The sequence below is a fragment of the Phytophthora sojae genome (assembly GCF_000149755.1).
Source record: "Phytophthora sojae unplaced genomic scaffold PHYSOscaffold_10, whole genome shotgun sequence".
Lineage (NCBI taxonomy): Eukaryota > Oomycota > Peronosporomycetes > Peronosporales > Peronosporaceae > Phytophthora > Phytophthora sojae.
Window position 1 is genome coordinate 44,893 of NW_009258124.1, and position 19,705 is coordinate 64,597.

Sequence of the window (19,705 nt, forward strand, 5' to 3'; positions counted from 1 at the left end):
TTTGGACTCGATTTTGGCGTCAGTAAAACATGACATAACGGCAAAACCGCAGCGCGATCTGATTGGCTGAAAAGCTGTTTAAAATATAAAAAAAATGTTCTTGTGTCTCTAGGCTCAGCCCAACTTTGAAACCCCCTAATTTGCATGTTCACTGCAACCGGTTGGGGCAAGCCCATTCAAACGGGAAGACTTTCGCAGCGATTGTTGAAGACAAGAGCCAAATTTGAGTTGCACATGTCATTGCTGCAACATAACCGACCAAAACACTGTACCTCATTCCCCGTTACCGTTACTTAAATACTAGCGTCATGTAGTAGGTCGAACTTCAAAAACGCGAACACAGTCGGGGGAAGCTGGCACTTCCTTCAGTTGTCTGCCGAGTGTATTGCGCTTGCCGGCTTTGAGATAAAACCAAAAGTGAGAAACTAAAACATGCATGCCGACTAGCTGCTCTACATCGCCACCACCAGCGTCCCAGTGGTGGCGCTCTTCACGACCTTCAGTAAGAGCTCCCTACTGCAACTTGCACCTTGCACCTCGCACCAGCTTGAGTCAACGAATGCACGCACGATGTGCTCTTGAGCACGCCAAGCCAGCACTCGCTGGTTGCGGCGCCCAAGTTCAACACCTCTGCATACTCGGCCACAGCGCTGGCTGAGCAACAGCACTCGCTGAGCAACAGCACACATGGCTGACTGCAACCACATGCTGGCAGCAACACGCTGCCCAGCATCGCCGCCGCACTCGACTGTACTGCGTGGTCGTGGTTGGGCTTTCATGCCGCCACCCACTACACGCCACCTGGTGCTGTGCTCCCCCACCACCACCACCCGGAGATGCAAGCCGCAGACGCCGCCGCCAACTTCGACCGGTTGCTGGACGACACAGAGCCGACATTGCTGGACTTCCTCGACTCGCTCGGCGACGGAGATGCGAGTATCGAAGCGGGACCCGACGCGCAGCCTGTCACTTCTACCAAGAGCAAGGCGAAGACGAAGTCGAACACTTGGCGACAGCGACAGCGAGTAGAAGTCCTAAGGCTGCGAGAGGAGGTGCAGCAACTGGATGCAGGGCTCAAGAAGCTGAAGTTGGCCGCTGGAGTGCGATCCACAGTGCCTCTCGTCGCCAGCATTGCTGCTGCTCCGCACAACAACAAGCGCCCAGCAGTGAGGAAGCTGCTGCATGAGTCGTGGCAAGATGTGGCATCTCGCGAGTCATGGGCGCGCCAATCCTCTGACATGGAGAATGAACGGCTGCATAAGGTGCTGCAGATGCAGGTGAAGCACGCCCGGAAGCTTTATCGAATGATGACTCAGCAGATGACAACTGCAGTCATGGCCTTGAGCTGCGTCATCTGCTCCTCCAGCTTCCCCACCAGCTGCCGCAGATAGTCCAGCTCCAGGTTCTGTCGCCTGATGCGCTTCTTCTTGGGCTTGGCTGGCGGCTGCGCGGGCTCCTCCTTCACTATTGGCGCGGAATCTGGCGACAGCAGCTTGCCCGCGCTGCAGTCCGCACTGCTGGTCTTCATGTCCGTGTTCAAGTCGGAGAACAGCGCCAGCGCCTCCTCCCGCGGAACGCAGTGGTCATGCTGACCCAAGACAAAACCTGAAAATGACACAACTGAACTTTTGGCTGGTGCCGACCAATCATCGATCAGGGATTGAAATGGGTACAATCGGACGATCCAAAAGCTACTGCAGTGCCATTGCTGTTGAAGTCTACACTTGAAGAGATACACTACTGCCGAGCCAGCCGTTGATATTCCAGTCTTCCTCCACGAGGATGTCGGCGATTATCTTGCTGCACACTTCAGTGAGCGTGTCGTGTAATTTACCACAAAATCGGTGATCGCACCCACTTGAAACTCTTGGTCGACAATGTCGTCCTGCAGCTCCATGGTCATCTTGGAATACGACTGCAGCAGCGTCGACGTGGAGCTGGCACCACCGACTTTGACATCACGAAGCACAATCCAGCCCGTCTCGTGGCAACGCACGCCGCTGAACTTGGTCCCGTTGAGCTCCACCGGGTTCACGACCCACTTCCACATGATCACGACCCGGTCGCCCACGACGCATTTGCGATGCGTCTGCTTCCCACGGACGTTTGCGTGGAATGGACCAGCGTTGAAATAGAGACCGTAAGCGCGAGCAACCACTGTCTCAGTCGCCAACCGTTCGTCGAGAAAGTAGCTGTCCTTCTTGGAGCCTTCTTCAGCAATTGCACGCCAAAAGGCCCTCTCGGTCACTTGAACGTCTAACGGAAGCATCGATCTCGCTCTTTTGATGAACGCGACACTGGTATCCGACTGTGGGTCGTTCATCACGTGTAGATTGCAGAAAGTGGCGGTGGAGTTCGTGAATTCCGGCACGTTGAAAAGCCGATCCTCGTCGAGATGGGCGCGCTCTATGTGCGCCAACTGCTCCGCGAAGATCTCGTCGTCAGTAGGACAAACTAGCGAGTTGGCCAAGTGCTTTACACGTTTGGGAATCGCCAACGAAGCCACTTCCTACATCAAAATACATGAAGACATAAAAATCAGGAATCGTGTTCCAGTTGCAGTTCACCAGCTTAACCCATTCAATACGTACCTCATCTCTTGGTCGCTTGCGTAGCAGCCCCTCCAGCTTCATGGCTAGCTTCAGCTGCCCCTTGAGTGACGCTCGCAGCTTCTGGTTCTTCTCCTCCACTCGTGTCCGCTCCTTAAGCTGCCGCTCTGCTATCCCTCTCCAAATCGGTGCATTGTTTCTCTTAGTTTCGGCCACAGCGGTCTCATTGCTGCTGTTCTCGACAGTCGGAGGGGGTTGATTAAGTTTGAGTTCCGTCATCTGCTCCTCCAACTTCTTGACCAGCTCCCGCAGGTATAAGAGCTCCTGTTTCTGCCGCCGAACGCGTTTCTTCTTGGGTTTGGCTGGCGGCGGCTGTGGTGCCAGTACCTGCTGCAGATGGCGGTGCTCCTTGTCTACCCCGCCACTGGGCTCAAAGAACGCTTTCCACGCAGAGTTCTGAGCAGGGAAGACTTGTTGTACGTGACACGTAGGGTCCATCTCTGCGGTCGACCAACTTTTGAGAAGTGAGCAATTACAAACAAACTCGCCGGGATTACGAAAAGGCCGAGGCAGCGATGATTACTCTCGACCGCTCCCCGCATCAAAGTTGGAGTGACGCTATGGGGCAACGAATGAGCGATCTCAACCAGACTAAACATCCTGTAAATACCATGAGCCCACAAACTGCGTTGGTAATTGTACATTTTAATGTACAATTTTTAAAAAAAGTAAGCACTCTATCGCTATATCCTCGTCCTTCCGTCAAGCAAAATCGGACTGTTGTAGTAATGCTTCGAGGTACGGTGTAGTTTTCGAAGTAAGTTAGTTTTTGAACGGGATGGCACATAATACGTGTTGTTTAACAGAGTGTCCAAGAAAGTGACGATCAACGAAGCAAAATTATTCACGCTGGACTACGTGAGAACTTCTGTTTCGCAAGCATCATTGAGGGATTATTGACAAGGGACGATTTTATGCAGCCAGAAAATTGGTCCTGCACCATAAAACAGGTCCTGCAAAATGGGGGGGGGGTCATACGTTATTCCGGGGAATCTACCGCCACCGATCGGGACCACATCCGACCGGATTTGACCACTTCTCACCTTTTTTGGACCCGAATGATTCCCCCGGTATTCCGTTTGAGTAGAGCAAGCACGCCCTGAAGAAGAAACGCGCTCACCCAGCACGGGTTGGAAGGCCTCGCGGACGGCCACCTCGAGGCCACGCTATAGCTGTCTATCCTACGGATACGACTGCCGAGAGCCCGGCGTTCTATCGCGGCGACGTCACTGTGGAGCGCTGCGTCCGGCATGAGTGGGTCTCTGTCTCTGGCTATCGTCCTCGTCGAGCGGGTCTGTGCGTCTATCGACGGGTGCGGCGGCCGAGTAGGCAACATCAAGCTGTCCGTGGGCAGTGGCGATACGGCTAAGGGCGGCGGCGTGCGCTGGTTTGAATACGACGAGCACCGCTGCGGGCGGCGTGGGCGGTGACGTGGGCGTGTCCAGCGGCGCGAGCAATAGCTTCACGAGCGGCAATGTGCTGATGCACACTCCGGATGGCGGCGTGGGCGCAAACAGCACGGCCGCTTCGTCGGGCCTGATCAAACTGACAACGGGCTGGGCTCGGCGGGCGACTCGCGGCAACGGCGGATCCGTCTTGCTCAGCGTGGGCACGGGCAGCAGCGGTGCTGGCGAGGCTATCTCGCTGCGGTTTGGCGACACACAGGCTGGAACAGGAGCGGCTCTTGCAGCGCAGGTGACGTGTCTGACTGCGGGGGCGAAAGTGGCCCGCCGTCTTCGGTTTGAGTGCTGACGAGCAGCAACAAGTAAACGTTGCGATGGTCGCTGCCTAGAGACAAGTGACCAACCTGATCAGGAAGAACCTCGTCATCAGATGCCGCAAGCCCGTGTCCTCCGTGTTTGAGCTGCTGCTGCCGCCCGTGCTGACGCCCTCGCTCGTGTTCATCGCCAACCTGGACTCGATCTTCGGTACCGGGGGCAACTACAGCAGCTCGTCCGAGGCGGCCACGGGCACCATTATGTACACGGGACTGGACTCGCCGGCGTACACAGACTACGGAGCGCTGAGTACCAACATGCCGACGTTCTACAGCAGCGGCCAGAGCGTGAGGCACTTCCTGCTGATCAGCTACATCAAGTTCGTGTCCACGACCACGACGGCCACGATGATCGAGAAGAACCGGAGACCTAACAGCTCGTCCACGTAGGGCTTGACGCTACCCTAGCGCTCGATGGCGAGCAACACAACGGGCATGACATTTAGCGTTCAGCGTTCTGCAAGGGCTGCGCTGCGTTCGAGATTGCTAAGGACACCAAGCTGTGGATGAAAGACCAGCTCATGAATGCGAGATTGGTTCACCTCGCAAGAAGGAGAACAGAATGCATGTTTGATGGATTGAACATGTGCGATGTAATGATCTTATCTAAATCGATCCTACCTGACTGTCTTGGTTGCTCTTTCGTTTTGTGCAGTAAAGACGCAGTGCTCGAGTCAATGGCAGACCTCCTTCCAGTGCTCGTTCTCGCTGAAAGCGGACGAGCTGTCGGACGAGTTGAGTTTGTCCGGCTCCGTGGACCGCGAGCTGCCGGTCTTCTAGTACTTGCCGTGCGTCGTCTGCAGCTGCGGGGTCATCTTCTGCGTGAGTTCGACCTCCTTGTTGATCGCGTCGCAGGCGCATCAGTTTTCCGAGCTCCTGGCTGGTCCTCAGCAGCTCCGCCAACTGCTTCTTCAACTTGGCGTTCTCCTCTCGCATGCGCGCGAACTCGTCGTCTTGCTCAGCTTTCTCCATCTTGAACTTGGAGAACTCCTCGCGCACGCGGTTGATCTCTCTCTCCTTCTCGATCTTCTCGATGCACAGTTTGGAGAAGATCTGACGAGCCAAGCGGCCACGCTAGATGCGGATAGCTGCTGCCTCCGCCTCCTGTCTGCCCTCCTCCTTCATCACGGCGAACTGCTTCCGCTCCTGGTTTTTCGCTCCTCCTTGTCGAGGTCCTTGTAGCCGTGCTCTGCGCTGCACTGCTCCAACTGCCGGCGCTCAGGCTGCGCCCCTTCGTCACGTCAAAGTGCTTCAGCACCGCCTCGGTGCCTCCAGCTCATAGCGAACGTCTGTCACGGCTTGAACTCCCTTTGAACGACCTTGTACTCAATTCTAAACTGACTTATGAACTTATAAACAAACATGCGGCGGAGTGTCGGAGTTCGGAGCTCGGTGTCGGATATGTCGGGGCCTGTCGGCCCCAACATATCGTATGAACCTGCAAAATCGTGGAATGTGTCCTGCAAAATACCAGAAACCTACTATAAAACTTACGTTTTACATTAACCCATTCTGTTTTACAGTAAATAACTTAGCCAATCAAAGCTTCCCTTTCACTGGCCTTATTTCACAGGGCGGACACTCGCCCGTTGGCTCTCGCCTGCGGACTTAGCGACGGCACTTCGGGGGGGCGCCGCATCGCGACCTGCCCCACCCCCTCGTGCCTTACGCTAAGTCCTTGGCTCGGCCAGGCGCGGTGTCTAGGAAAAAAAATATCGGGTTGCAGCGCTCGCGTTCGCTCGCTCGCGCAGACACGCCCCCGCCTAATCGGCGGGTGTTGGGCGATTGGTGAATGCACTGAGTGAGCCTCGCGCTCGCATCCGCTCGCCCTCGTCCGTTTTGTTGAAATCCCTCCGATCTGGCATCAGGATCGTGAGGGATGGGGCGCTCTGGCGTCAGACTGACGTCAGGATCCGCCGCTCAGCTGTGACCTGCATGACGAGGTAAGTAAGGATAGGCTATAGATAAGACTGAATCTCACTTTCCATTCTACCCTAAAACGTGCACTTCAACAGGTTTTGAGCCTAGATGCAAGCGGAGCAAGGCCGCAAGGACCGGCTCCGACGAAGGAGTGGAGAGCACCGCCGTCGGCCGCGCAAGGGGCGACGGTAACCCGGGAACGTCGCGCCGGCGACCACGGAGGGGGGCGAAGCGTCGGAGCTGCTGGTGCTACTTCGCAGCGTCGTTGGTCGGCTGGACAAGATGGAGGAGTCCCAGACCAAGCTCGAGCAGCGCCTGGAGCCGCCGAAGAAGGATGCGAAGAACCTGATGGACACGAGCCTGTTCGCGTCGGCCCTGGGCCGCGGGTCCAGGATGCACATTGACTCGTTGAGCGGACGCCGCACACGCAGACCCCTCGCAGACCGACAGCGCCCCCGCAGTACTTCGGGCTGCGCCATGCGGACGTCGGGTCCCACGAGCCGGGCTACGGCATGTCGGAGCTGCAGAGGCTCTACGCGGTGGAGCACGCCGCCCAAGCTGGACAAGGAGCGCAGCAGCCACCGGCGGCGCCGACGCCAGCACCTCGCCCGCCTGAAGCTCAGCCGCCAGCCGTCCCCACGCAGTACCAGTATCTGCAGCAGAACCAGGGCGGGGCGCTCCGATACCCGGACGCTCGCCAGAAGAAGCTGGCGATCCGCCCGTTCGACGGCAAGGAACTGTACGTCGGGCTGGGCTCCGGCTTCCTGGACTGGGGCAGGAGATTCGAGCGGCAGGTGGCGCTCGGGCAGTCGGCGTGCGGCTTCCCGTGGTCCGAGGACGTGAAGGTAGACCTGCTCGGCCACTACCTGTCGGGTACGGCCGAGCGGTACTACAACAAGCAGGTGGACACGTGGTGGAACCAGTTGCCCACCTTGCAGTACGTGATGGAGCGGATGCTGGACGCGTTCAAGACCAACATCACGCCCGCCCAAGCCATGAAGCTGTTCACGGCGCCGAAGGACACTAAGCGATCGTGGCCCGAGCACTACATGTACCTCGTGGCCATCTCCGAGGCCACGGGGAGCTTGACAAGCGTGGCTTCGAGCTGAGACAGCAAGCCGGACGACGCGTCGTTGCGGCCAAGGACGGTGGACGCGTGGCGTTCGACGTCGAGATGCGGCGCAACGTGTTGGTTGTGCGCGCCTCTGTGGGGCCGAGGCATGAGTTGCCCTCGGACGTGATCATGGCCGCGCTGAGCCAGGGGCTCACGGAGCCTACGGCAGTATCGGGCGACGTGCAGAAAGGCACGCTGCTGGAGTTTCACAAGCGCTTGGCGCACCTGAACTATGACTCGGTGGAGCGACTGGCTAAGGAGACGAGCTCCGGGATCCACCTAACGGACCATAAGCGTGTGAACTGCCTGACGTGCGCCGAGGGCAAGCAGACAAAGAACCGGCGGTCCAAGAAGGACACCGGCGCTCACTCACCCATCGACAGGGTGGGTGGGGTGATCTGTTCCGACTTGAAGGGGCCGATGACCCCCAAGGACCGCCTGGGCAACAGATACATGATCAACTTTGTGGACTTCAAGTCCAACTACTGCCGCGTGTTCCTGGCGCGCACCAAGGACGCGGCGGCGAAGCTCTTCGAGCACTTCCTCGTCTACTTCGAGAAGGAGTTCGACTGCAAGATCCACGTTCTGCGCACCGACTCCGGAGGAGAGTACGAGAACGTGGACTTGTTCTGCAAGCGCACCGGCGTGGCCAGGCAGCGCAGCGAGGCGCGGAACCAGTCTAGCAATGGCAAGGCCGAGCGCATGCACCGCACCATCATGAACATGGCGCGGTGCATGATCTTCGCGTGTGGGCTCCCGCTGAGGTTCTGGGGTGACGCGGTTCAGTACGCTGCGTACATTCTGAACCGCGCCCCGACCAACTCCAACCCGGGGCGTGTGTCGCCGTTGAAGGTGCTGACGGGAAAGTCTCCGCCGCTTGGCGAGATCGTGGTGTTCGGATCGCCGTGCACGGTGTACCGCGACCCGCGCAAGAAGAACTTCGCGCAACGCGCGCAGGCGGCCATGATCGTGGGCGTGGGCGAAGAGACCAAGGGGTACCGAGTGTACTTGCCCAAGGACAGGGTGGTGGTGACCACGCAGCACGTCAAGAATATCGAGACGCTCGACAAGGAGCAGAACCTGCAAGTGCAGAGGCTCTACCTGCGAGGCGACGAGACGCTCGAAGGCGACGAGACGCCAGAGAGCGAAGCTCAAGCGTCGGTGGCTGAGGCCACAAGCGCGCGCAGCAAGAAGAAGCGTGCGTCCAAGAAGAAGAAGCCGTGGGCGCGCGAGCGCCACGTGACGCGCTCCGTGACCAAGAACGCAAGCAGGGTGACGAACGGGGCCGCGCAGTCGCAGGAGGCGGCGCGCGACGTCGTGAACAGTGTCACCGAGCACGACCCGAAGACGTACCAGGAGGCCATGCGCAGCAAGCTCAAGGAAAAGTGGCTTGCTGCGATGGCGGAGGAGCTGCGAGCTCTAGAAGACAACGGGGTCTGGCGAGTCGTGCGTAAGCCCAAGGGCGCCCACGCGCTCCACACCAAGTGGGTCTACAAGACTAAGATGGATGCGGAGGGCGCCATCGAGCGACTGAAGGCGCGACTCGTCGCCTGCGGCAACGAGCAGGAGTTCGGGGTCGACTACAGCATGACGTTCTCCGCTGTCATCGAGATGAGCAGCGTGAAGCTGATTTTCGTGCTCGCCAGGAAGTGGGGAGTCCCCGCGAAGCACGGCGACGTGCCCAACGCGTACGTCAAGGCCGATAAGGAGGCAGAGCTGGACATCTATCTGCGCCTACCGCGCGGAATGGTGATTCCGGAGGACGTGCGCGAGCGACTGGGCGTCGCGAATGACTCCGAGTTGGTGCTGGAGTTGTTGAAGGCCCTGTACGGCCTCAAGCAGGCCGGCCGCCTCTGGAATCAGCTCTTGCACAAGACTCTCATCAAGTTGGGCTTCACCCAGAGTCTGACGGACATGTGCGTGTACCACAGGCGCCGGGAGGGCATCCTGGTGGTTGTCGGCGTGTACGTCGACGACGTGCTGGTCACGGGAATGCAGCAGCAAGCCGTCGACGCGTTCTTCGGCGAGCTGGCCGAGCTCTCCATCAAGGACCTCGGCCCCGCCAGCAAGTTTCTCGGTATGAGGGTGTCATACACCGAGGACGAGGGCTACGACTTAGACCAGGAGCTGGCCATCGAGGAGATGTTGCGCGAGCACGGGATGGCGACAGTGCACGGCGTGCGCACCCCGATCGGCGCCGAGTCGAACGAGATCGACGAAGCGTCAGATGAACTTCTGCCCACGTCTGGAGGAGACGGCGTGGTGACAGTGCGCAAGTGCCAGTCGCTCGTGGGGAGCTGGCGCGCTGCACGCGCCCGGACATCGCGTACGCGGTGCACAAAGCGTCGCGACGCACCCACAGCCCAACGATGTCCGACTGGAAGCTCGGCAAGCGCATCGCGCGCTACTTGGCAGGGACCAAGAGCCTGCGGCTAAGTATGAAGGGCCAGGGGGTTTTGGAGGAGCCGCTGAAGGTCATCGCGTACAGCGACGCGGACTTCGCTGCCGACAAGGCGGACAGGAAGTCCGTGACCGGTGGCCTGTTGACGGTTGACGGGATGCCCGTGTCGTGGGTCTGCAAGAAGCAGACCGGTGTCAGCCTCTCCACCATGGAGGCTGAGTACACTGCGGCCTCGGTTATGGCTACGGAGTTGCTGAGCGTGCGCGAGCTGCTCGGCGAGCTGGGCATCTCACATGCCAGCCCGATGTCGCTGTGCGTCGACAATCAAGCGGCGCTCAAGCAGCTCGACGGCGAAGGCTCATCGAGCAAGGCGAAGCACATTGATGTGCGCATCAAGTTCGTGGGCGCGCTGGCGAAGCGTGGGGTGCTCAAGGCCGAGTACCTCGAGAGCGAGAAGATGCCAGGAGACGTCCTCACTAAGGCCCTGGATGCACCGAGACTGGCTTACCTGCGGGTCATCGTGGGTCTCCATTGAGACGAAGAGGGGGTCGCCGCTGCCGGCGTGGAGGAGTGTTGAAATCCCTCCGATCTGGCGTGAGGATCGTGAGGGATGGGGCGCTCTGGCGTCAGACACGTCAGGATCCGCCGCTCAGCTGTGACCTGCATGACGAGGTAAGTAAGGATAGACTATCGATAAGACTGAATCTCACTTTCCATTCTACCCTAAAACGTGCACTTCAACACGTTTTGTATCGGACTCAAAATACAACGGATTGAATATGTCCTGCACCCCAACCATAATTCATATAATTGGTCCTGCAAACCGACCTGCATTTGCAGGAAAATTTGTCTGGTGTAGGACGTATTTTATGACTGCATTCATTTCTCCCATTGACAAAACGAGGTGTCTTGCTGTAGCCGGCTTCCTTGATCACTCCAGTGTACATCCACCTGTCACAACAAATACATGTACGACTTGATACGAATGGAAATGGGTTAAATAGACCATGCAGTACAATGATTTCAATCATCAAGATAGCAGTCTTAACTTGACTCTACGCGGATTGATCATCGTTTCCGTACGTCGCTTTCCAGTCTTCCTCCAGCAACATCTCACGTATCATCTGGCAGTAAATGCTATTTGTCGTGTTGTGAGCTCTGCCCATCGAGTCAACGAGCGTGCAGATCTGTCCGTTCTCGTTTTTCACTCCGTCTTTGAATACGGAGTCATTTCCGAGTACATTTCTACCGCAGTCGAAATCGTGGGTAGTCCAGGTACCCGTTGCAGCTTGATCCAACCAATTTTTCGGCATTGCATGCCCGAAAACTTGGCGCCGTTGAACTCGACGGGATCGGCATATCCTGCCCACACGATGATCTCGCTGTCTTCATGAATATATCGCCTGCAGGTTTGCATGCCCCGGTCACTTGCTGTGAAGCCATCACAGTTGACACGCAAGGCGAATGGTGTCGATACGACGTCGCTGTCCATGTCCCAATCCTGGCAACCATAACAATTAGCAAGAGAATAGAACCAAAGTAAACTGCACGATGGTATCGTATCGTACCTGTTGAACAGACCCTTGACGATGGAATGCCTCGTACGCTGAGATTCTCCAGTAGCTGCAAAGAATCTTCGTGAACAAGCCCACACGGAGATCAAATGGGACCGTGGTGTGGTGCTGCAGCGCATCTCGAGTACAGCCCCTGCATCGACGTTGGGATCTGGTCTTCTGACCTCCACTCCTTGAGAGAGATCCGCCGTGGGTTGCAGCGTTTCGCTCGGGGTAAACATTGCTGCTGCATCTTCAGATACGCTTTCGATACTTGCGTGAGCTGCTCTGCAAATATCCCAGCGGTGTCTGTGTCTGTCGAGAACAAGTCCCACAACCGGGCAGGTTTCTGCCTCACCATAGCACACACCCTTGCATCCTTCCCACACAACTTGAGCCGCTTCACCAGGTCGAGCACAAGCTTCGCATGAGCGGTGCACTCCGCCTTGGGTTCGTCTTGGATATGCTCGACGTGAAGCCTCTCTTTAAGCTGACGTTGCGCTATCTTCTCCCATACCGACGGAGCTGTTACATCGGTGTTGCAGGTTCGGCCAGAAGAGAGTCCACCGCTGGCAGGCACCCGTATCTTAAGTTGTTCCAGTCTCACTTCGAGTTCACGGGCCTGTTCACGGAGATTCTTGAGCTCTCGCACTTCGCGTCGCACGCGCTTTTTCTTCTTTTGATTCGCAGGCGTCGTTCCGAGCGTTAGTTGAGCTTGGTCGCTGTGGTTCGTCGGCGTCGGAGAAACGCCGGCAGGTTCATTAACTTGGACGGGGCCCTCCAACAGTGGGGGCAGTTCTACTGGTGGTGCGGAAGAAAGCAAGTCCTCCAGCGAGAACGAGGCTTGGTCGAATGGACTTGGGAAACTCATCGTGGGCTCGCCGGTTTTGAACTGTGCGACTGACTCCAGAGGTGCGGCATAGTACCGCAGTGGCGTCAACCGCGTGATTGCAACTCTTCTTAATAAATGTACAGGTGGAGCAATTTTAGCAACCCAATACATGTATACTGCTTCTCTGGGAAGCGTTTGTAAGCCTAGACTTTGTAATTGCTTCTTTCGTTGTGAACCTGCTTTTCTAAAACCAAACAGTTTCCAAAAACGCTCGTTTTCAACTTTAATACACACCGGTCGTGGAAGCCCAAAGCTATCATCGCCAACTCCACCAAGACTTGAACGAAGAAGCTACTCCTTACCACAGCAAGGCCTTCACGTCATCACAGTGCATGTGAAGCAGCATCTGCCGTGAAAACAACAAGCCAACGCTGTCGAAACTGGCAATCTGAGTTTCGTGGCATCCTTTCGCGTCGAGTAATATGCATTACTCGACGCACACGTGATGCACTTCGTTGGTGACAATGCCCCGACTGTATTACATGTAACAGGAACCTGCAGACACCAGACTCACTTTTCAATCGGACATATCTTCGCCCAGAACAAGCCAGGAAAACTTCGTCGGTAATGCAACGCTGGGTGACTTGGAGACGCGTTGCCGCACTTGCTGCAGCAATTGTCGCCATGATTTCCATCACGAGCGCTAAAGTCTCCTACCCCACCAAGTCGAATGTTTTACCGTGGGTGGACGTGGACACCACGGCAAATGCTCAAACCCACAAGTCGTCTCGCGGCGCGACATGGTCGCTTATCATGAGCGACGAGTTCAACGCGGTAGGTCGTACATTTGAGGCTGGGGCTGATCACCTTTGGACTGCAGTGGAGAAGCCCGACGATGTGAATGCTGCGCTGGAGATCTATGCCATCAACATGACTTCGACCGAGTGCGATAAGGTGGGCAACTGCTACTTCTACATCGAGTCCGACATTGACGAGCGGAACATCACGGTCTGGAACGACTACATTTCACCCCCTGGCTACCAGAACGTGTCGTTTTACTACCGAGCGGCAATGGTGCAGGGCTGGAACAAGTTTTGCTACCAGGGTGGGCTCGCAGTCGTGCGTGCCCAGCTTCCTGGCGCTGTCAGTGAAGACTCGGGAAATCCTGATCTCGCCAAAGGCACGAAAAACGCCCGCGCCTCCAGCATCGACTACTACCCGACTTGGCCAGGAATCTGGATGTTTGGCAATCTCGGACGCGCAATCTTCACAGGGTCCACAGCCCGCATTTGGCCATTCTCGTACAATGAGTGCAACGAGACGGTCTTCGATTCGCAAAACGAGCGCATTAGTGCATGCGACGCCAACCCTGGTTCAGGCATGAACCCGTACCAAGGTCGAGGCGCACCGGAGATTGATATCCTCGAAGGTGGAGGCACTGAAAACGCGTGTACACTCGACATCTGCCCCGCATCTTTCGACGTGAATCCAGATCTTGGATTCATGGACAACAGATCCGAGCACTGGGGCGTCAACTCCAACGGCACATGCTTCCCAAGGATGAATGCGTACACTGGTGCCTACCTGTGCAATGCAGGAAACACAGAGCCACAATGTACCGAGTCCGGGGGCTCGACCAGCGCTGCGTCTTCCTTCACCTACCAAATGGACGCGCTCTCATCAAACTGGGGCACCCACTTGGCCGCATACCTTGACTGGGTCACGTACTCAGTCGAGTGGGTCCCTGGAGACGACGGCTACGTGCGATGGGAAGTTGAAGGCCACCCGATCTACGAGATCACGGCCGCTACGGTCACCAACCCGCCTCAAAACGCAGCGCAGACGAATCCCAGGAAGATCATGATCGAGAAGCCCATGTATTTTATCTTCAACGTTGCACTGTCGAGCTCGTGGGGGTCAAAGCCTCCAAATGCTGGAGTATCCGGGTGCTACGGGGACGGAAAAGACAAGAAGACAAACGCAATTTGTGATGCCTTCCCCATGAAGATGAAGATCGACTACATTCGGGTGTACCAAGACACCTCTACGATGGCCTATGGCTGCGACCCGGCATCACACCCGACCAAGCAGTGGATCGAAGACCACATGGAGCTCTACCAGGATTTTGACAATTTGGTGGTAGAAGTCCCAGGAAAAGTGTCATGCAACTCCGACGATGACTGCACGGTTGCGGTGAATGGCTCCTCACCTGCGAGAACAGGGTCCTGCATCAAAGGACGTTGTGAATGCGCGTCACACACGTGGACTGGTCCACGCTGCACCGAAACCACAAGCGTCAAGAAAGACGATGGGCAATACGGTCCTCCGATGGTGCTATCTGCTGGAGTTGCAGTTGTGACTGTACTAGTCACGGTACTGACCATTGTGTACTCGAATGCCAAGGATAAACGCGATCGTGAGCGTAGACTAAGAAGTTACCCACTCAAGATGGAGCAGCTCGTCAAGCAGGCCGCATCTGTGACTTCAGAAGATAACGATGTGGGCCCTGCAAAGCACGCGTACAGCACTAACTTTGTTTAGAAAACCTACTTTTGCCACGCACTAGTTTTGTTGTCGTAAGAGCGCAATACTGTACAGTATTGTCATCGATCTCCAGCTTTCACTTTCACCTATAATACCAGCATCTACTGTACGATGTCATCAGCGAAAACAAGCTAATGTCTGGCTGTTATACATTCCTTTGAGGGTGAAGCCTCATTACGATATACATGTAGTACATGTATGTCGAATTTTGAGCAGATGCAGTAGCAATAACACTCATGTCGATGGGAGATCGTCGTCTACAAAAATGTCTAAATGCCGTTGAGTGTGCTCTGCAAACATGGTCGCAACTTTTACGATGCTCTAACAAAATGGAAGTACTACTTGCAACGCGTTTTTCCGTTTGCCGCTCTTCATAGCAGTCAATTTAACAGCTCCTCAAGCAAACTTGGTTAATCGGATCCACTTTCTAATACGCAGCACGGCGCGCTGTGCCTAGAGTAATATTTCAACCACCGCAGTGTTGGCGTAAGAAAATAAGCTATTGTGCACCAACTATCGGAGTTAGCTTTGAAATTGAGTAAATATGAACATGTTAGCCAGCTTTTGTGCCTCATCTCCTACGTGCTCTCCTCCGATGCGGAATTGCCGCAAGTATAGTATTCACAAGAAAATTGACAACGAACCGTTTCAACCTGCGCGATAAGTCTGCGTAGCATCGTATCTCGCTCCACTCGCTTTTCCCAACTTCTTCAATCAGTACTCGCAATGCCGTTCTCCGAGTGCTCACACGTTGGCAAATTGCAACGCAACTTGTCACGAATTATGAGCGATGAGGCTGCTTCAATCATGAGCCAAGTAAAACGGAAAACTAATGAGATGGCAGCCCTTTCGTACAACTGAAAGTCTAATGAGGTGCCATTCAGCATCATTCAGATGCATCACCCAAAAGGTCGCCCGACGGGGCTTATGAAATTGTCCACACACAGCTCAACCGACAGCGATGTCATGGTTTCAACTCACCAAGGTAAGAAATAACCTTTCGCTCATTTCATTAATGGTGGTGTCAAAACTGTAGGAAGACCGATGAGGCTAACGCCCGAGGAATCCCGACGATCCACGACTAACGTATGAGCTCCCTTCACCATTCGCCAAGAAATAGGTAGACCCGGTTGATGCGAGCTCCTTTCGTGCCACAACCCAAATGCGGTCAGTGTTTTCTAAGCGTCCAATGCAGGAAAACTGTACATGTAGTCCTTGGGACGGCCACGAGCAAGTCGGCATTACAGCCGCGTCCTGGAGCAGCTCCAACCCCGACTTCAACCTCCACATCGAGAGCGCGTGCGGCAAACAGCAGGATCCGGAATTCACAGACAGGTGTGCGCGTTCCGATGTTGCAGGTGCGTGGCGTCCAGCAAGCGCCGCGCCATTAGGTTCGCGGATCACGCTGCCAGTTGGCGGGGCAGCGTGCGTGTTGCGTTCTCCCGCACATGTGGCAACCTCCGGGTCTCAGAGCACCACGGGGGGCGAAAGCATTTGCCATATTTGCCACTCGAAAGCACAGCTTCAACGCAGGGAGTCTACTGTAGATCAACCTACAGTACATATAAGCCGTGCAGTAAACAACGCGTCAGCCCTATCCCGGACGTAATCGGACCGCCCATCAACACCATAGCAAAACCAAGTCATACCGCTTGTCGCACCCCGCGAGCACAATCATCAGCCCGTGTATGTAGGAGCCATCCTACAAAGCAGAGAGTCATTAAAGCAACATTGAAAATCAGCCTCAATGTGTGGGATCAATAACATTGATGGGGTCCAATGTTGCGTGATCGCAAACATTGACGCAATGTAAATTTTACGTGAAATTTCATGTTTGGAGCGACTGGCTCACAACAGCTCTCATTTCAGAATCTACCGGGTAGGATGCAAGCGCTCGCGCGCTCGCTCAGCCTCCGCGTCGTGCGACCGTCTGCAGCGGTCACCCGCTCAACCTTATTCTAATGTGTGCATGTCCTACTGCGGTGCTTATATGCGTGTGTGTACTACGTATGCGGGAGCAAACGCCGTCCCAGTGCGTTGCGTTGCGGTAGGCGCGATGCGTGTTGCATGCGATCGAATGCGCTATCTTCCAAGCAGTCGTAAGCGCTTTTAATGCGCCTCTAGCCAACAGCGCAGTTAGGTTAAAGGGGGAGGGCGAGCGAACGCGAGCGCGAGCCTCGCTGAGCTGCGCGTTCACCGATCGTCAACACCCGCCGATCAGGCGGGGGCGGGTCTGCGCGAGCGAGCGCTGCAACCCGAAATTTTTTTTCCTAGACACCGCGCCTGGCCGAGCCGAGGACTTAGCGTAAGGCACGAGGGGGTGGGGCAGGCCGCACAGCGGTGCCCCCCGAAGTGCCGTCGCTAAGTCCGCAGGCGAAAGCCAACGCGAGAGTGTCCTGCCAACTAGGAATAGACAACACGTGGCGCCCAGGTAGAGCTGCGCGTAGATCCCGTAGAGCCCATTCCCCTGCTGCATGTGTCGGCGCGTACACCATGACGCGCTTGCCGCGTTAGCGGCGGAAGCTGTTGGCGCACGCCCCGAGTGATACAGCGTGCTTCGCTGTCGTGCTGTCGAGCTGTCGAGCTGTCGAGCTGTCGACCTGTCGTCACTATTGTCACATTGGTAAACCAAATATTCTGCTACGAGAGATACCGTAACATTGTGCAATGCTGGGCAGAGGCACCATTGTTGCGCTCAATGTTACGCAACGCCAACATTTCAATGTTGCTTTAATCAGTGCCCGCTCGGGTGTCAGTCAGTTCAGTTTCTTTTCCGCACAGGCGAAGCGCAGCGATGATGAACAGCAGCTTCCAGCTCGAAGACCCCCTGGCGCTGGAGCAGGCGCTGGCCTTCGCCGACACGTGCGACGTGGGCAGCGACGACGAAATGGCGCGCGACCAGGAGCTGGACGCGCTGCTGGCCGACGTGCAGGCCGGCGACCTGTTCGCGCCCGACCCGACGCTGGCGCTGATGCTGCAGTCGCCCGCCGGTGTCGCAGCAGCTCCAGCTCCAGCGCCTTTGGGCGAGTTCACGGGGCTCATGCTGGGCGCCGACGCCTCCGCCACGGAGTCCGACACGTCGCTCGAGAGCGCGCTGGCCGTGCTCACCACGCACTGCGACGCGTCCGCGAGCGACGGCAGCAACAGCGACGACGCGCGCTCGGTGGCCGCGTCCACGTCCTCCTCGGCCAGCAGCAAGAGGTCCAAGAAGATGAAGAGGGCGCGCGCGCCCTCGCCCACGAGGACGGCGAAGGACTTTGCGGCGGCCAACGCGGCGCTGGCGGCCGCTGCAGCCGCCGCCAAGGGCGTCCCGCTGGAGGTGACCAGGCCCACCAAGAAGCGGATCCGCAGACAGCGCGAGGAGCTGCTGTACCTCCGCGTGAAGGTCAAGGAGATGGAGAGCAGTCTGGCCGAGCTCAAGAGCAAGGAGACGCGCAGCAGGTCTCCCGGCTCACAGCTGGCCGTCAATGGCAAGACCAATGCCTCGGAGGGCTCGTCGCTGCTGGCATCCGTCTGGGAGAGCCTGGCCAACAGGCAATACAAGGACAGAGAGCGCGCCGAGCAGGAGAACCGCAAGCTCAAGTCGACGCTCGAGGGACAGATCAAGCTGGCCAAGTGCCTCGAGAAGATCCTCGAGGACCAGCCGGAAGACGACGTACGTGTTCTTGGTGCTTGCGGTAATGTGGATGTTGTCGCATTGAGTGCTGACATTTGTGTCTTCACGCTGCTCTTTTTGCTTTTAGTCGATGCCAGGCGTGCCGCGCCCAGAACAATCAAAGCTGCTTACGATGTCTGTCAGCAGCGACCCGAAGGCTGTCCACGCAGAGTTGCTGGCCGGCATGGACGCAGCGTTTGACCAGGTGGACGCCAAGTACGATGTGAAAAAGTACCAGGAAATCGAGAAGGAGAAGCTCGACGTGAGGGTAGCGTCAAGCTTGGACAACGGCATTGCGCTGCAATTCATGGGTTTCAAGCGCGTGCCGTTCCCGCAGGAGGTGGCCATTCGAGGAATGTGGCGCTTCACTTCGTGCGAGGCAACAAAGCGCCAGGCGTATTTCTACGAGGAGGTAAGGAATGCATGCGATATGTTGCAGGCAATACCCGCGATCTAACTGTAAGCCCGTCTCATTTCTGCAGCACGATACTTCTTCAAAGCACTCGGTCGCGCGAACTTTCGGTCACAAGATCCAGAGCGATAACGGCAGCCTTGACTACCGCAGCGAAAGCGTGCTGGAGTGTCGCAAGCGCGGCGATCGCATGGTCATCGTGACGCGGGGCCTGACCAAGCCCATCAAGTTCTCGGCGGCGCCGGTGAACGGCATCCGCTTCCACGAGAACGGGTGGATCGTGATCGAGAAGGCGTCGGCCCAGGACGGGTCGTCCAAGGGCAAGTGGTCCACCATATCGTCGTCCATAGAGCTCACCCCGATCTACGACGACGACGTCCTGGACCAGGACTTCACCGTGGGAGCGCTCACGGACTTTGTCATCGACTCGTTCCACCGAAACATGCACCTCGGGGAGGAGGTCGTCGCGGGCATCATGATGGAGGAGGCCCGCAAGGCTGCCACGCAGCCAGCATCGTCGTGGCCGTGAGTGCAGTGCCGTCAATTACCGTGCAAATAGATATTTTTTCTTACACCATTGATTTCTTGGAGACTGCAACCAAGTCAAGTCATGCCATCATCGATTGATCATGGCGGAAGTAATCCGCTTTGATACACAACAAACATTCCGCTCAGACCACTTTAGCCGGTCGTACAGGCAGTGACGTGCAGCGATAGCCAGGCGGCCAAGCCTGACTCGCACATGGTGCGGTGCTCGCCATCAGGTCTGTCGCCGTTCGTCGAGAAAATCCGGTCGGCTTGATGCCGACCAGCGCGGCTGCACTGTGATGGTCTGTGGCGTCCGCCTCCGCCGTCATCGTGGCGACACTTGCTTTTGCCAGGTGGAGT

General features: G+C 56.7%; 9 protein-coding genes across 9 annotated transcripts; 4 read left to right on the forward strand and 5 right to left on the reverse strand.

The window, feature by feature from the left end:
- Nucleotides 1-836: 836 nt before the first annotated feature.
- On the forward strand, nucleotides 837-1,281 carry PHYSODRAFT_339043 (hypothetical protein; the record flags this gene model as incomplete). Its single annotated transcript, XM_009536925.1, has 2 exons — nucleotides 837-1,186; nucleotides 1,272-1,281. 2 exons carry the CDS (start codon nucleotides 837-839, stop codon nucleotides 1,279-1,281), a joined length of 360 nt encoding a protein of 119 aa, XP_009535220.1.
- Nucleotides 1,282-1,312: 31 nt separating this feature from the next.
- PHYSODRAFT_339044 (hypothetical protein) lies at nucleotides 1,313-3,047 on the reverse strand (the record flags this gene model as incomplete). The annotated part of the gene is made up of 4 exons (XM_009536926.1): nucleotides 1,313-1,588; nucleotides 1,737-1,796; nucleotides 1,859-2,509; nucleotides 2,592-3,047. The coding sequence occupies 4 exons, from the start codon at nucleotides 3,045-3,047 to the stop codon at nucleotides 1,313-1,315; spliced, it is 1,443 nt and encodes a 480-aa protein (XP_009535221.1).
- Nucleotides 3,048-4,071: 1,024 nt separating this feature from the next.
- Nucleotides 4,072-4,291, reverse strand: PHYSODRAFT_524094 (hypothetical protein; the record flags this gene model as incomplete). The annotated part of the gene is made up of 2 exons (XM_009536927.1): nucleotides 4,072-4,134; nucleotides 4,160-4,291. Coding segments are annotated over 2 exons (195 nt in total), but the record flags the coding sequence as incomplete, so codon positions are not given.
- An 872-nt stretch (nucleotides 4,292-5,163) lies between these two features.
- On the forward strand, nucleotides 5,164-5,807 carry PHYSODRAFT_288575 (hypothetical protein). Its single transcript, XM_009536928.1, has one exon. The coding sequence runs from the start codon at nucleotides 5,465-5,467 to the stop codon at nucleotides 5,666-5,668; it is 204 nt and encodes a 67-aa protein (XP_009535223.1). The 5' UTR covers nucleotides 5,164-5,464; the 3' UTR covers nucleotides 5,669-5,807.
- A 1,118-nt stretch (nucleotides 5,808-6,925) lies between these two features.
- PHYSODRAFT_318617 (hypothetical protein) lies at nucleotides 6,926-7,372 on the reverse strand (the record flags this gene model as incomplete). Its single annotated transcript, XM_009536929.1, has 4 exons — nucleotides 6,926-6,959; nucleotides 6,993-7,157; nucleotides 7,200-7,307; nucleotides 7,356-7,372. The coding sequence occupies 4 exons, from the start codon at nucleotides 7,370-7,372 to the stop codon at nucleotides 6,926-6,928; spliced, it is 324 nt and encodes a 107-aa protein (XP_009535224.1).
- A 278-nt stretch (nucleotides 7,373-7,650) lies between these two features.
- On the reverse strand, nucleotides 7,651-8,165 carry PHYSODRAFT_525450 (hypothetical protein; the record flags this gene model as incomplete). The annotated part of the gene is made up of 3 exons (XM_009536930.1): nucleotides 7,651-7,784; nucleotides 7,846-8,043; nucleotides 8,144-8,165. Coding segments are annotated over 3 exons (354 nt in total), but the record flags the coding sequence as incomplete, so codon positions are not given.
- Nucleotides 8,166-11,025: 2,860 nt separating this feature from the next.
- Nucleotides 11,026-12,245, reverse strand: PHYSODRAFT_339048 (hypothetical protein; the record flags this gene model as incomplete). Its single annotated transcript, XM_009536931.1, has 3 exons — nucleotides 11,026-11,322; nucleotides 11,390-11,444; nucleotides 11,524-12,245. 3 exons carry the CDS (start codon nucleotides 12,243-12,245, stop codon nucleotides 11,026-11,028), a joined length of 1,074 nt encoding a protein of 357 aa, XP_009535226.1.
- Nucleotides 12,246-12,890: 645 nt separating this feature from the next.
- Nucleotides 12,891-14,747, forward strand: PHYSODRAFT_339049 (hypothetical protein; the record flags this gene model as incomplete). Its single annotated transcript, XM_009536932.1, has 1 exon — nucleotides 12,891-14,747. The coding sequence occupies one exon, from the start codon at nucleotides 12,891-12,893 to the stop codon at nucleotides 14,745-14,747; it is 1,857 nt and encodes a 618-aa protein (XP_009535227.1).
- A 2,797-nt stretch (nucleotides 14,748-17,544) lies between these two features.
- On the forward strand, nucleotides 17,545-19,346 carry PHYSODRAFT_564571 (hypothetical protein; the record flags this gene model as incomplete). The annotated part of the gene is made up of 4 exons (XM_009536933.1): nucleotides 17,545-18,191; nucleotides 18,273-18,405; nucleotides 18,494-18,817; nucleotides 18,888-19,346. 4 exons carry the CDS (start codon nucleotides 17,545-17,547, stop codon nucleotides 19,344-19,346), a joined length of 1,563 nt encoding a protein of 520 aa, XP_009535228.1.
- Nucleotides 19,347-19,705: the final 359 nt, after the last annotated feature.

Excerpts from the sequence above, each read along its gene's own strand:
- PHYSODRAFT_288575 (XM_009536928.1), top strand. The coding sequence starts at position 5,465 with ATGCGGATAGCTGCTGCCTCCGCCTCCTGTCTGCCCTCCTCCTTCATC.